This window comes from Diabrotica undecimpunctata, chromosome 10, assembly GCF_040954645.1.
Source record: "Diabrotica undecimpunctata isolate CICGRU chromosome 10, icDiaUnde3, whole genome shotgun sequence".
In the NCBI taxonomy this organism is placed as follows: domain Eukaryota; kingdom Metazoa; phylum Arthropoda; class Insecta; order Coleoptera; family Chrysomelidae; genus Diabrotica; species Diabrotica undecimpunctata.
In genome coordinates this window covers 18,943,062-18,955,554 of record NC_092812.1, presented here as the reverse complement: position 1 = coordinate 18,955,554, position 12,493 = coordinate 18,943,062, and the positions used below count along the sequence as shown (strand labels likewise).

The 12,493-nt window shown below is 32.8% G+C and overlaps 1 protein-coding gene across 4 annotated transcripts in view; it reads left to right on the top strand.

Moving 5' to 3' along the window:
* klar (klarsicht) overlaps positions 1 to 12,493 on the top strand; it is a 312,176-nt gene that overhangs the window by 255,103 nt on the left and 44,580 nt on the right. For 3 of the 4 annotated variants that reach the window (XM_072545851.1, XM_072545852.1, XM_072545853.1), the window contains 3 exons: positions 2,398 to 2,592; positions 5,730 to 5,924; positions 12,125 to 12,424. In XM_072545851.1, the coding sequence (XP_072401952.1) occupies positions 2,398 to 2,592; positions 5,730 to 5,924; positions 12,125 to 12,424 (690 nt within the window). The remainder of the gene's footprint in view (positions 1 to 2,397; positions 2,593 to 5,729; positions 5,925 to 12,124; positions 12,425 to 12,493) is intronic. The other variant, XM_072545854.1, reaches the window with a different exon arrangement.

Here is a 12,493-nt window from a genome sequence, read left to right as displayed (position 1 = left end):
ATGTGAAGTCTGTTATGTACAAAGTGAGATAATAAAAATTTTCAAAAAAAATGGAGTTAATACAGTTTAGCTCTGAGGTACAGAAATTGTTTCGCATAATTGCTAGAAATATAGGTTACTGTAATTGTAAGGTAAGATTTCGATGGCTTAGAATCATAGTACGTAACAAAAAAAAAACATAATTTCTAATAAAGTGAAAATAAAATTTTTAAAAAATAAACAGGGTAAACGCAAATTACTAAATATTTAATGGATTTATACCAACTGAAAGTATTTTTTAGTACAAAATAACGTTGTAAGAAATAGAATTTGTAGTAAAATGTATTATTTTATGTTTTTGTTAAAAATGTTATAGGTATTAGTTACAAATAAGAAAATAAACAGTATTTATTAAGCCAAATAGGAAAAAAATTCAAACAAATTTAATATTAATCACTATCTTCTTGATCGGTTATGCTCTCATTCCCGTCTGTTTCGCAACACTCGTTTAAAGAAGCATAAAATACATGATTTGTTTTGGGAAAAACATAATGATATGTTTTTTAGTTTTAGGCTCCATAAGATTTTTAAGTTTTTCAGCGAAGATAGCCATGGTACTTGTATACATTCTTTCCAGATCAAATTCCACTTTTTGTTCTCTACGTAAGCTTCGCCTTACAGAGATATTAGTTGAAATATCAAATTCTAGGAAAGCTTCTGAATCCATTTCGTATTTAAAAAACACTGTGTTTGGCCTTTCTTTTTTAAACTGAAGCCAAACGACTTTAAGCCAATTTATGTTGTTGCCATTTGTATCTAGTTTTTTATTATGTACAGTTTTCTGAGTCAAGCTTTTAAAATCGAAAAACGCTGTTTAATTCATTTTAATTACTCTGTACTTCAAATTTCTGGATGCTGTTCTTATAATCGTATACCAACCAGATGGATCAAAAATGTTTACATGTTCCGAGCGCACACATGCGGGGGTCAATTAACAGCGTTCCAGTTTCATTCCAAGTATTGAACGTGAAACATGTTCTCAGATAGCGTTACTTTTATTGAGCGTGGAAGCGTCCAAGCAAAAAAGGACATGCTGGGTACGGGGTGCACCCAATTAACAGCAAGCGAGAAGATCAAGAAGAATTTAATTCTTCATACAACATTTATATTTTTTGTTTATTTTTATGATAATATTTTGTTTATTTCGTATGAATACCTTCAATGAATCATTGTACAAATCTTGAATATGCTGCCTGTGTGAGTCCATTTCAAATAGGTAAAAAGAAATAAGACTAAGACGTACTCACAATCAATTTACTCTATCACCAACCACCGGTTTCTCATACTATAATTTCCTATGCATCTTCAGGTCAACGGTACATAGTAAACTAAATGCTAAACATATAATAACCCGTATTAGGGTGCTGTATCAGACAGGCAAAATAATTTAAAATTATTTAAATAAATATTTAATTTAATAATTTAAATTTAAAAATTTAATGAGTGACGATATGGCAATTGATTGGATCCCCTGTCGCATGCGAAGGACAGAATCGCTAGTTCATGCATAAGCTTAAAACTCAAAAAATTACACGACTAGGACATGACACATGCAAAAATTTTATTTTGGCACGTGACACTGCGTATCATTGAGAAAACGTGGTTACATTAATATTTTGTAATTTAGACACAAAAAACTTGCTCTATTTGCGTGCGTGGTCAATAAACTTGAATTCAGCAATTGATCTTTGGAAGCACGAAAGTTCCATTCTCATTATTTTTTTTTCAAATTTCAGAAAGCTGTCTTTCTCTGTCTTGTTAATATGCAATATGCATATGCAACAAACAGGTCTTATTAAGATCTTATATAGGTTTAGCTTTGGTCGCTTACTCAGTAGAATCTTGCTTTTCAGAAAATTCCTATTCAATCCATATGTTTTTTTGTCTTTCAGAATTGTTGTGTCGTCCTTCCCTATCGTCATGTATTTTTTTTTGTGCTAGTTTATCTGTAGCCCTATTCTCTTTGCTTCTTTATCTAATTTTTCAATTGCTGTCATTTTCGTCTTATGACGACTAGATCATCTGTATATGCTATTACTTGATATCCTACCTGGAATCCTTACGGATATTGCTAAAATTTCTCAGCAGATTATATCATATCCTTACATATGATATTTATTATAAAAGAAACTATTTGAAACAAATTGGTATTAAATAATAATGTAAAGGTTGATAACTATTCAGAATTTTACACTCAAATCCGAAGGATTAACCTAACCTAAGAAATCGTAAAATATTTATAGAAAACAGTAAAATATTATTTTTGACACTCGAAGCTCTTTGACAAATCAGTAATGAATACTATTTTACCAAATATTTCCTGATTTATGATTACTCAACAAAATATCCTTTACTTAGAGTCAACAGCAGCGATCTCAACCAGGACATTTCTAACCAAAGCAAAATAGTACAAAACAGAGACTTAAGTTTAGAAACTGATGCAGTATTTAACAACTGTGGAGTACGTGAGACTGCAATCCTTTTGCCTACCTCTAATATTCCTAGAATAACGGTAACAAGGAGAAATACATTAGCATCCCAAGCAGAAAGTGGGTAAGCGTAGTTTATTAAGTCCTTAATATTTTTTAAACCACACTTCCCTTTCAAGTATATTTAATTTGAAACCTATTTGCACGGGGCTGTTACCCTGAGAATATCTGACGAAGCGAATTAGTATGTTCTTCAACATAGGTACCGTACCCCAAAGGGATTACTTGAAGGTTGTTTTTATACTGCGATTTTTCACCAAAGTTTTGCTGTAGAATTTACGGTAAAGCTTCTTACTCTTATTTTATAGACTAGTACGTAATCGACAGATGAAGGGTAAGTTCTTAACCCTTAGTCTCCCACGACGTTTAGATTTTTTTTGACAGTTTGTTTTTATTGGTCATAAATTTTTACAATAAGACGTGCAATAAGACAAAAGCGTTGTTTATCGCGGACGATCCTTTCGAGTACCTACAAAATCGTTTAAATAACATTTGAAGTTTTAAACATCAGCTGAAAACTACGGTTGTGAGTGCAATTTTATGTGGTAAGTACTATTAAATTTTATGCCTAGGATATAAGGGTATCAGAATTTGATGGTACTTAAAAGTACCGTCGGAAGACTAAGGGTTAAAGTGTTTAGGACTCTGACTCTAAGTTTTAGCCCTGAATTATTTTAAGTCTTAAATTCTTCTTCGGAGAGCTCCTTTCCTCGATTTTTGTTGTATATTTGAAAAGCTGTGGATTTTGCTTAAGAGGTATTTTTTTCGTTTTTTACGCCTTATGTGATGATCGATATCGAACAACTTTTTCTTTGGACAGGATTAAGAAAACCATAAATTATGGATTTTGTATTCAGTGATTTTTCCTTTAGATTAGTGATTTAGTTGAGAGTCTGTGTAAATAGTCCATTAGATCTTTCTCGACGATTTGCATTTACAGCATTTGTGTGTTCCTGAAATCTGTCGGTTGCTCCGAATCGATATTAGAATTTTCCCTAAGTTTGGGGAGAAGTTTGCTGAGTAATTAGTAATTCCTATTTGATAAATATTTGTTAAATCATTAGGTATTTGTGCTAATGAGAATATGATGATCGGAATATTAAAATGGATGCCAGGATTTGTTCAACGAAAATCAAGCCCGCAGTCAAAAAAAGCATGTATTGTATAATGCTTGGATGGATGAAAAACTGTACAAAGTTGTCAAATACTGTACAAAGTTAAAATAATTTAAAATAAAATAGAACCAATTGAGGAGAGCAGTAAAAAAATATCAAACTGAAAATCCTACAGATGAAGAAGAACTAAGTAGAGAGGCACAATGGGCTAGGGTTAGAAACTCAAAAAAAAAAAGAAAAGCTAGCAACTCGCCATAATAGGTAGAGTCCCCTGAAACTAACACCAAAAGTAATAAACTGCAACAGATCAATATAAAACCTCCCCCAATTATAATTAATAAAGTACAAAAATATGCCCAACTGTCAGATTATTTACAAAAAAACAAGGTACAATTCCAGGCAACCATGTTGGCTGGAGGAAATATGAAAATCAACGTCACTGATTCAGATGCTTACAGGAGTCTTACCAAAGTCTTAAACAATACGGATACGGAATGGTTTGCAAGAAAATTACACCATTCTTGTAAAGCTGAACGAATTTTAGAAGACCTAAAGAACAAAGTCTTCAATATACTGGAGCCTGGAGATAGATCAAATACTATCCAGGAAAGATTAAACGCCACTTCCACTGACTCAGATGCATACAGGAGTCTTGCCAAAGTCTTAAACAATACGGATACGGAATGGTTTGCAAGAAAATTACACCATTCTTGTAAAGCTGAACGAATTTTAGAAGACCTAAAGAACAAAGTCTTCAATATACTGGAGCCTGGAGATAGATCAAATACTATCCAGGAAAGATTAAACGCCACTTCCACTTCTTGCCTTATCCTTTAATAAAGATTAAGATATTACAAAATCTATGCCATTAATGAAATATTGCATTTGAGAGTACAAATAGAGGCTTTCAGAAAACCTAAACTGCTGCCCCAATGCAAGCTCTGCCAGGAATATGGGCACACACAGAATTACTGCAAAAGGAAAAAAAGATGTGTCAAATGCATTAGAAAAAATCTAAACCAAGACTGCAAAAAACCCAAAAATATAACTCCAAAATATGTTCACTGTGGCAATGACCATCCTGCTAATTATAGAGGACGTAGCACTGCCAAAGCTCTGCAAACATTGAGAGAAAAAAATACAAATAACAGGGCTCCTGGGAGCAGACTAAATATAGAAAATATGGAAAATAGTCACCGAACTTTAAGAAATGCTCTTTAAGAAATGCTGGAGTATTTTACGCGTAAGTAACACAACCAGAAGCAGAAAGTAATACGGATACAGTAATTGAAATGTACACCAGCAAGAGTTATTAGTAACCTTAACAGAAAATAGATATATGCCTAATTGCAGAAACACATCTAACTAGACGATAATTTATTAGGCTGCAAGGTTAGCAATGATTAGAGTGCAAAGTGCCTCTATGCAAAAATTTATTTTTACCACATCATTCATAATAAGTAATGTTTTTTTTTTCGTGTAATGTACTTTTTTATTTTGAATATAAATAAGTTTGGTTCTTTACTAATTTGATTTATTTATCCCGCCATTCAATACTAATGGGACATATACGTCCCATGTCATTTCTAAGGATACAAGAACACGCAAAAATGTAAAAAAATCAATTGGTTTAATATAGGTATAAAACGAATATCATTAAAGTTATTTTAAACAGTTTTATTTAGCTACAGTTACACCAGTAATGAAAGGGTTAAATTATTATTGCCTTCTTCCACAGCTATTATTCAATGTTTCCTATTATTCCATTTTGTTGAGTTTAAGTTTTAAGTTATTAACTGTCAGTCGCCTTTATTTTTATTACCTTATTATTTATTTATTATTATTTTATTTTATGTAAAATATAACCATAAGTAAAGTATAAATTTGATTAAAAATTTGATGTATTCAATATCCTTTTGTACTTACATTTCTGTACTCAATTTCTTAGCATCATTGACCATAGCATCTTTTTCCTCATGAATTACAGTGACAGTTATTCACTGGTTGAATAATATGCTATTATTTAATACTACAAATTTTGTTAATACGTGGTGTACAATCACTCAAAGAACAACACTTATTTTAGAATAAACGACAACGATCCCAACGACGAAACTTCTAACCAAAGCCAACTAGCCCAAAACACTGATTCCAGCCTAGAAAATGGAGCACTACACGGTAACACTATAGTAGATGAAAGTTCACTTTTTACAATTTCTAAAATTACCAGAAAGCCCAAAGTAATCAGAAGAAACACTTTGCCATCCCAAGCAGGAAAAAGGTGAGTTTAAGATTGTGGTGGTATTAAAAATCTACTCGTAGTACAGTACTGCATATTCCTGTTTCTAAGGGTTCCTGGGTTCTAGGTCAATAAATTAAGTTAGTTTTTTAATCGACACAATTGTACAGACGGGATATATATATATATATATATATATATATATATATATATATATATATATATATATATATATAGGCATCTAGGGATTTATCAATTTTTTAGTGAAACTATTTTTAAATAAACAATCAAATCGTCAAACTCAGTATTTTCTTCATAACATAAAAAACTTGTCTATTTAGAGATTTGAGGTCAACAGACAACTTTTTTAGAAAAAGATATATACACAAAATGAGAGATGCTTAATTAAAATCTTATAATAAACAAAAAAGTAATTGCAAAATGAGCAACAAAATCGTTGTTTTTGAATATTGTTAATAACTTTTTTATTATTTATTAAAATGTGTTTAAAAGTTCTCGAACTTGAGGGTCTTATCGTGTTTGAATTGTGATGGATCAGATCGGTTGAATAGTTTTTGCACAATTTAATTTATTTATAATTCTTCCGTTGAAAAATGAGCTCATTTCTAAGGCTGGACTAGATAATTTGACTGAATGGATTTCAATATACCGGATTTTCCTCTTTAAGACGTATACTAATAGCCTTTGAAAAAAAAAGTTACAATATTACATTTATGTACAAAAAATGCTTTAATAATAAATAGCACTTCTTATAAACATTTACAATAACTCCGTAGAATTGAGTTCAAATTAAATGACAAAAAATATTCAGAAAGCTGGTTACACAACTTACAAAGGGGCCAACTTAAAAAATATTTTGACAGACATTTCACTTCCGGTTATTCCGGAAATGAACAACAACGTTGGTGTTTTAAATAGAACACTCTGTATATTATTATATTTTTAGATTTTACGTAAAATTCTAGACAAAATTAGTAAAAGATACCGTAAGTCAAAACTTCATATTTTTTGAGCTATTCATCTTTTTTCGAAAATGTTGACAGATAGAGACAATATTTTCGAAGATAATATCTCTCCCATTTATAAAACAATGTGTTCACAAATGATACGCCATTTCTTTAAACTTCAAACCATAGTATGGCAATAAGTTTAACGAAAAACACTATATTTTATAATTTTACTAAAAAAAGAAATTGATTGTCTTTCAAATAGTATTAGTAAAAGGGGTAAAAGGTATTAGGGTTCCTTATATCTATAGTTAATAATTTTGGAAATAAATGGCTCGTTTAGAATTAAATAGCGAAGAGTCCGCCAATTTACTTCTAATATACTAGAAGTACTTTACTTCTAATATTCATTATTTGCTACAAGATATCCAGAACATAGTGAAGATAATACTAAAAAAATTGAATGCATTTTGGTAAGATAGTTGTGATCTTTTACCTAATAACCAGTAAAATCTGCTAAGCTTAAGATCCAGTTGTTTTCTTTTCTTGAGTATGTGCTTCTTTCATGCTCACCGACTGTCGAGGTGCATACTCAGGTATTTGAGATGATCTTTTTGTTGTAACTCCTGGTTATTTAAAGACACTTATGGGCATGTGTTTTTTATATTAGTGAATGTTATATGGATTGCTCTCGTTTACTTTTATTCTCCACCGTCTTAGCTAAATTTGTATTTTCTTAAGATTGGCCTGTAGTAGCTGGAAAGCAACGTTGGCGTTTAGGTGTGAAGCTAAAATTACTTTGTCGTCTGCGTGTATTGCTATGATGATGTCGTTGCTCGTATGTACATGGGCTGCAAATATCAGGTAGAGAACAGGTCCCAGAACACTACCCTGTGGACCCCTGCTTTTATTGGGTGTAGACTTGTGTACTGATCGTAATCTCTACTAGGAAATCCGCCATGGGGGTAGGGCTTGAGAATAAGGAAAAAATTGAAGGAAAAGACTTCTCTAAGTTTGTAGAGTAGACCAGTGTGCCAAACTCTATTAAAGGCTTGAGAAATATGGAAAAAGGCTATCTATCTATCTAATTAGCCTTCTTCGGTCCATCTTTGGACATAGGCCTCCCCAATCCTTTTCCATTCTTCTCTGTCTGTCGCTGTAGGCATCCACCTAGAGCCCACGTGCTTCTTGATATCATCTGCCCATCTCATTTGGGGCCTTTCTCTGCTTCATTTATATTCCCACGGTCTCCAACTTATAAGAATTTTGTTCCATCGGTCTTCTTTTTGTCTTATATTGTGTCCGGCAAATCTCCATTTCAATTTTGCAACTTTTTGTCTAACATCCCTCACTTTTGTTTTCTATCTTATCCACTCGTTTCTCTTTTTATCATTTAGTCTTATGTGCCACATTTGTCTTTCCATTGCTCTTTGGGTTTTTATGATTTTGTCCATGTTTGCTTTTGTAAATGTCCACGTTTGTGAACCATAAGTGAGAACAGGGAGTACGCATTGATTGTATAATTTGGTCTTAAGATGCTGTGGATATCTTTTGTTTCTAAGAATGTAGCCTAGTTTGCCAAATACCGCCCATGCCAGTCTAACTCGTCTTTTTATTTAAAAAAAAGGCTGCTGAACAGTATTTCCTTTCTTCTAGAGCTTCATGAATAAAATTACAGACTTCATGTATTTGCTCAATGGTAACATGTTATTGTCTGAATCGAAACTGGTGGTTAGGTATTAGTTGGCGTTCTGTAAGAATTGGTTGTAACCTGTCCAAAAATAGTTTTTTAAAAATATTTGACATCATCGGCAGTAGGCTACTAGGTCTATATGATTTAATGCCTTCTGTAGATTTACCTGGCTTAGGAATTAGCTACAATAATTTGTGCCACTTTCCATGAAATGGAGTAATAGTCCGTTCTTAGGATTGCATTGAATATCTGCATTGAATTACTTAATGGAGAGTTCTTTGGGGATTTTGGCGGTAATCAGGTCGTATACAGGAGACTTTTAGGTTTCAAGTCTGATTGTACCTTCTGGTGAACTTGTTTGGTAGTGAATTTTTCCAAAGGTAGCTCAAGTTGATACGGTGATTCTAAAAACTGCCGGGTCTCTTTTGTTATGTCAAGATTGTTGTTGTCTGGAGGGTTTGGCTGGAACACATTCACCAGGTGATCGGCAAACGCTTCCGGTTTTTCTTTGTTGCTCCTAGTCCATCTTTCATTACCTATTACCTATTTGAATAGGAGGGTTGGTTAATTGAGGTCGATTTAATTTCCGTGTTGACTTCCAAAGTGAGTACTCGGTGATTTCCATTGTTAAAAAGTTTTTCAGGTAATATTGAATACTATTATGTAACGTATGTACCGTATGTACCGTAAATTATGAATGTTCTTGGGAAAAACACTTTTTTAAAAACTGAACTCACAATTAAAACTTTTATTTTCGACTTACAAAGATTTTAGTAACAACAACAATAAATTAAATCACACTGAAAATATTGATTTTTACATGGTGTTTTTATAATTTTATAATTGCTGATCTTGCTGTCCGATACGTCGCAATTCAGTCTAGAATGTTCAAGCGGTAGCCCCGTATTGAATCCACGTGGTAGAATTAGGATGATAGCGGTCAATGTACTGTAACTCGTATGATCATTTAGAAGAATTTGTAATTGAGCTGTAGCTTGGTTAAACTCAGTGTTATCCTGGAGCGCGCATGTTCTCTGTCATGTTTTCCTAAATCTTCGCTTTTCTGCAATTTTTTCTTTGATTTCATTAGACAGGTGTTGTTTAGTTTCCTTGATATTGGTCTTCTTGGTGTTGACTGCCAAGCTGCCTCTTGTATTATTTTAGTAAATTGTTCAACAGTTTCGTCTACATTGCTGTTACTTTTCAGAGGTATTTTTGTATCCAATTTGTTATCAATAATATTCCGAAATATTTCCCAATTCTGAATTTATTACATAGGAATGGTGGATGTTCCTTCTCAAAAATTTCTATGGATATTATAACCATGATAGGAGAGTGGTCGGATGACAATTCAAAACAAGATTTTACTGTTCGAAGTTCGGGCGGAATTCCCTTAGTGGCACAAAAATTCACGAAGTCTGAAATTCTGTTGGGATAGGTGGGCCAGTATGTTCACCTGTTGATATATATCTAATATTATTACTATCCATTGCCATAAACGGTTGTCTGCCTTTCTGGATTTCTTATTCTAGATCTCGGTACGTGTGATTAGCATTGTAGTCTCTCCTGCAAGAAACATATTTATTGCCGAGTCTGTTGAAAAACTCTTGATATTGCTCTTTATTTATTGTGTGCCGTGGTGGACTGTAAATTGTACTAACAGTCAGTGGACCGTTCCAGTTCGGAATTTTGATGTAGCTTCGATTTTTAAAATGAGTTTCAGATATTACACTATAACATTCTATCAATATTGTGATTTATAAAGGCTTTGACCTCATTGGCATATTATGCTAGTCCGTTGGCGTTCCAAATGGTTATTTTCTTGAACTTACTCATTTTGAGAATTGAGCTATAACAGTTTTGAGTAGGTTAAGCATAGTATCCATCTATTCCATTAGTGTTTTTAACATGCCTTTTATTTCCTTCATGTTGTTTGTGGTTTCTGCTTGGATTATATTGTTACCTACTCTGTATTTCGTGAACATATTTATTATTAGTGACTTGTGCAAAGCTGTTGCCAGGTTATATAGGTTGTGCAGAAACTGAGTAAGTGGCTTGCTAGGTTTGCTTAGCTCTAAGTGTGGGAAATTTTTTCTTTTGTAGTTTTTTGTAGACGCTACAACCTTTATAGTTTGCGAGGTGGTTTTCCTCACAAAGGACACATTTGACAGCGGCGAATTTTTTCTTGCGAGTGCACTGTGTAGTTGCGTGTTCGCCGGTGCATGTTACGCAGCGTGGTCTTAGTTGGCAGGATGCTTTCGTATGTCCATAACGCTGGCATCGTTAGCACTGAGTTATCTGCTTTTTTTATGAGGCGGTTCGATTTTGACCTTGTGATTCATCTAGTAATCTGTTTGGTACATTCTTCGAACCCTTTTTTTAAATGATTTGTGTCTGTCGAGTAGCGCAAATTTTTGAGGACAACCCTGAAACTGCGATCATTCTTCATCTGCTAGTTATGAAACTCCGTTTTTCTTCTCCATTAATGCTTTTGTGAATAATATATAGCTATCAGTCGTTTTCGGTTGTACGTTTACTCGGTCAAAATTTAGAGCTTTCAGTTCATAATTATTTTTGGCTTTCAGATTTAGTAGCTCCATTAATGGAGTTAAATTTTTTACTCTTTGAATAAACATTGGTGGAGGTTTAAGTTCTTTCTTTGGTTTCTCTGGTTCCTCGGTGTTTTTGCTTGGAATCCCAAATTTATTAGAAGTAGATGCTGGCGAGTTCACCCAGTAATCGTTGATTTTTGACTGTTTTACGACTTTTTTATCTAGGCTGGTTCGATGTCTTTTATTCGTCGATTTATGTCGATTATTTATAGGAGGTGGGATATAGTATTGGGGTTGTTGCAGTGGTTGAAAATCGAATATATAATAGTCATTTTTATTCTAGAAAATAAGTAATAAATTATCGCATGTGCCATAAAATCTCATATGATAGTTAATTAATATAAATAATAAATAATTACATATTTTTTTAATTTTAAGAAAAAAGACATTAAAAAAACTGTAGTACTATTGAAACACTTCAGTAATATGAAGCAGATTATAACAGGCAATAATGTATAAATCATTAAAAATTTTAAAAATGAAAGTTTTGAGGAGTCCCTTTTTAATTTATTTACATTTTTCGATATGACATAACAAAATCCCTGTGATACTCATAATACATACGTGTAACCGCATTATTTTATTTTATAATAATCTGAAGAAATACACAATGTTACATACTTTTAATTTAGCCACAGCAGTTATCAGTCCAACTTGAGATATACTATGTATAATGTTGATTACTTTCAAAAGGTCGGTGGCACTAAGCTTATTACAGCCGGACCAGTGGCCCGGCTCATATCGTCAGGCCATTTTTAGTGCTTTGTATACTAGTTGATAATGGGCTTAGCACATACCGTTCTGTATTCATTATTGGCGATAATATTTAGTTTTTTCTGATCTTATTGCTCGGGCTCATCATTATTATCTATTCCTCATTTGATACTCTCATATAAAAAGTTGCTTACTCACTATCCATTTTGCAAATCAGTGTACATTTACTTCATTTATATATTTATTTTTTTTAAGTCTACCTAGGCCAAAATCTGTACCAGAAGATACCATACGATTACTTGTACAAAAAGCAGAAGAACTCATAAGTCCAGATTTTCGCTTTAAAAGGGGTGATAAATGGTCCAAATCTATCGAAACGGATAATAGCTGTGATGCTAGTTGTGAAGAAGATGAGAAAGAGTCTCACCATTCTGATGACTTCGATTCTAGTACCGCTACTTTAAAGGCAGCAGCTAATTCCTTTTATGATTTAGCGGATAATGACAACAAGCAATGGTTGGGACATTCACGAGTTGCTGTTGCTACGAACAATGTGTAAGTATTCTTTAAATTTTTTCATAAAAGTAATATTTGTCTTTTTTGGTGTTTTTTCTATTCTCCTTA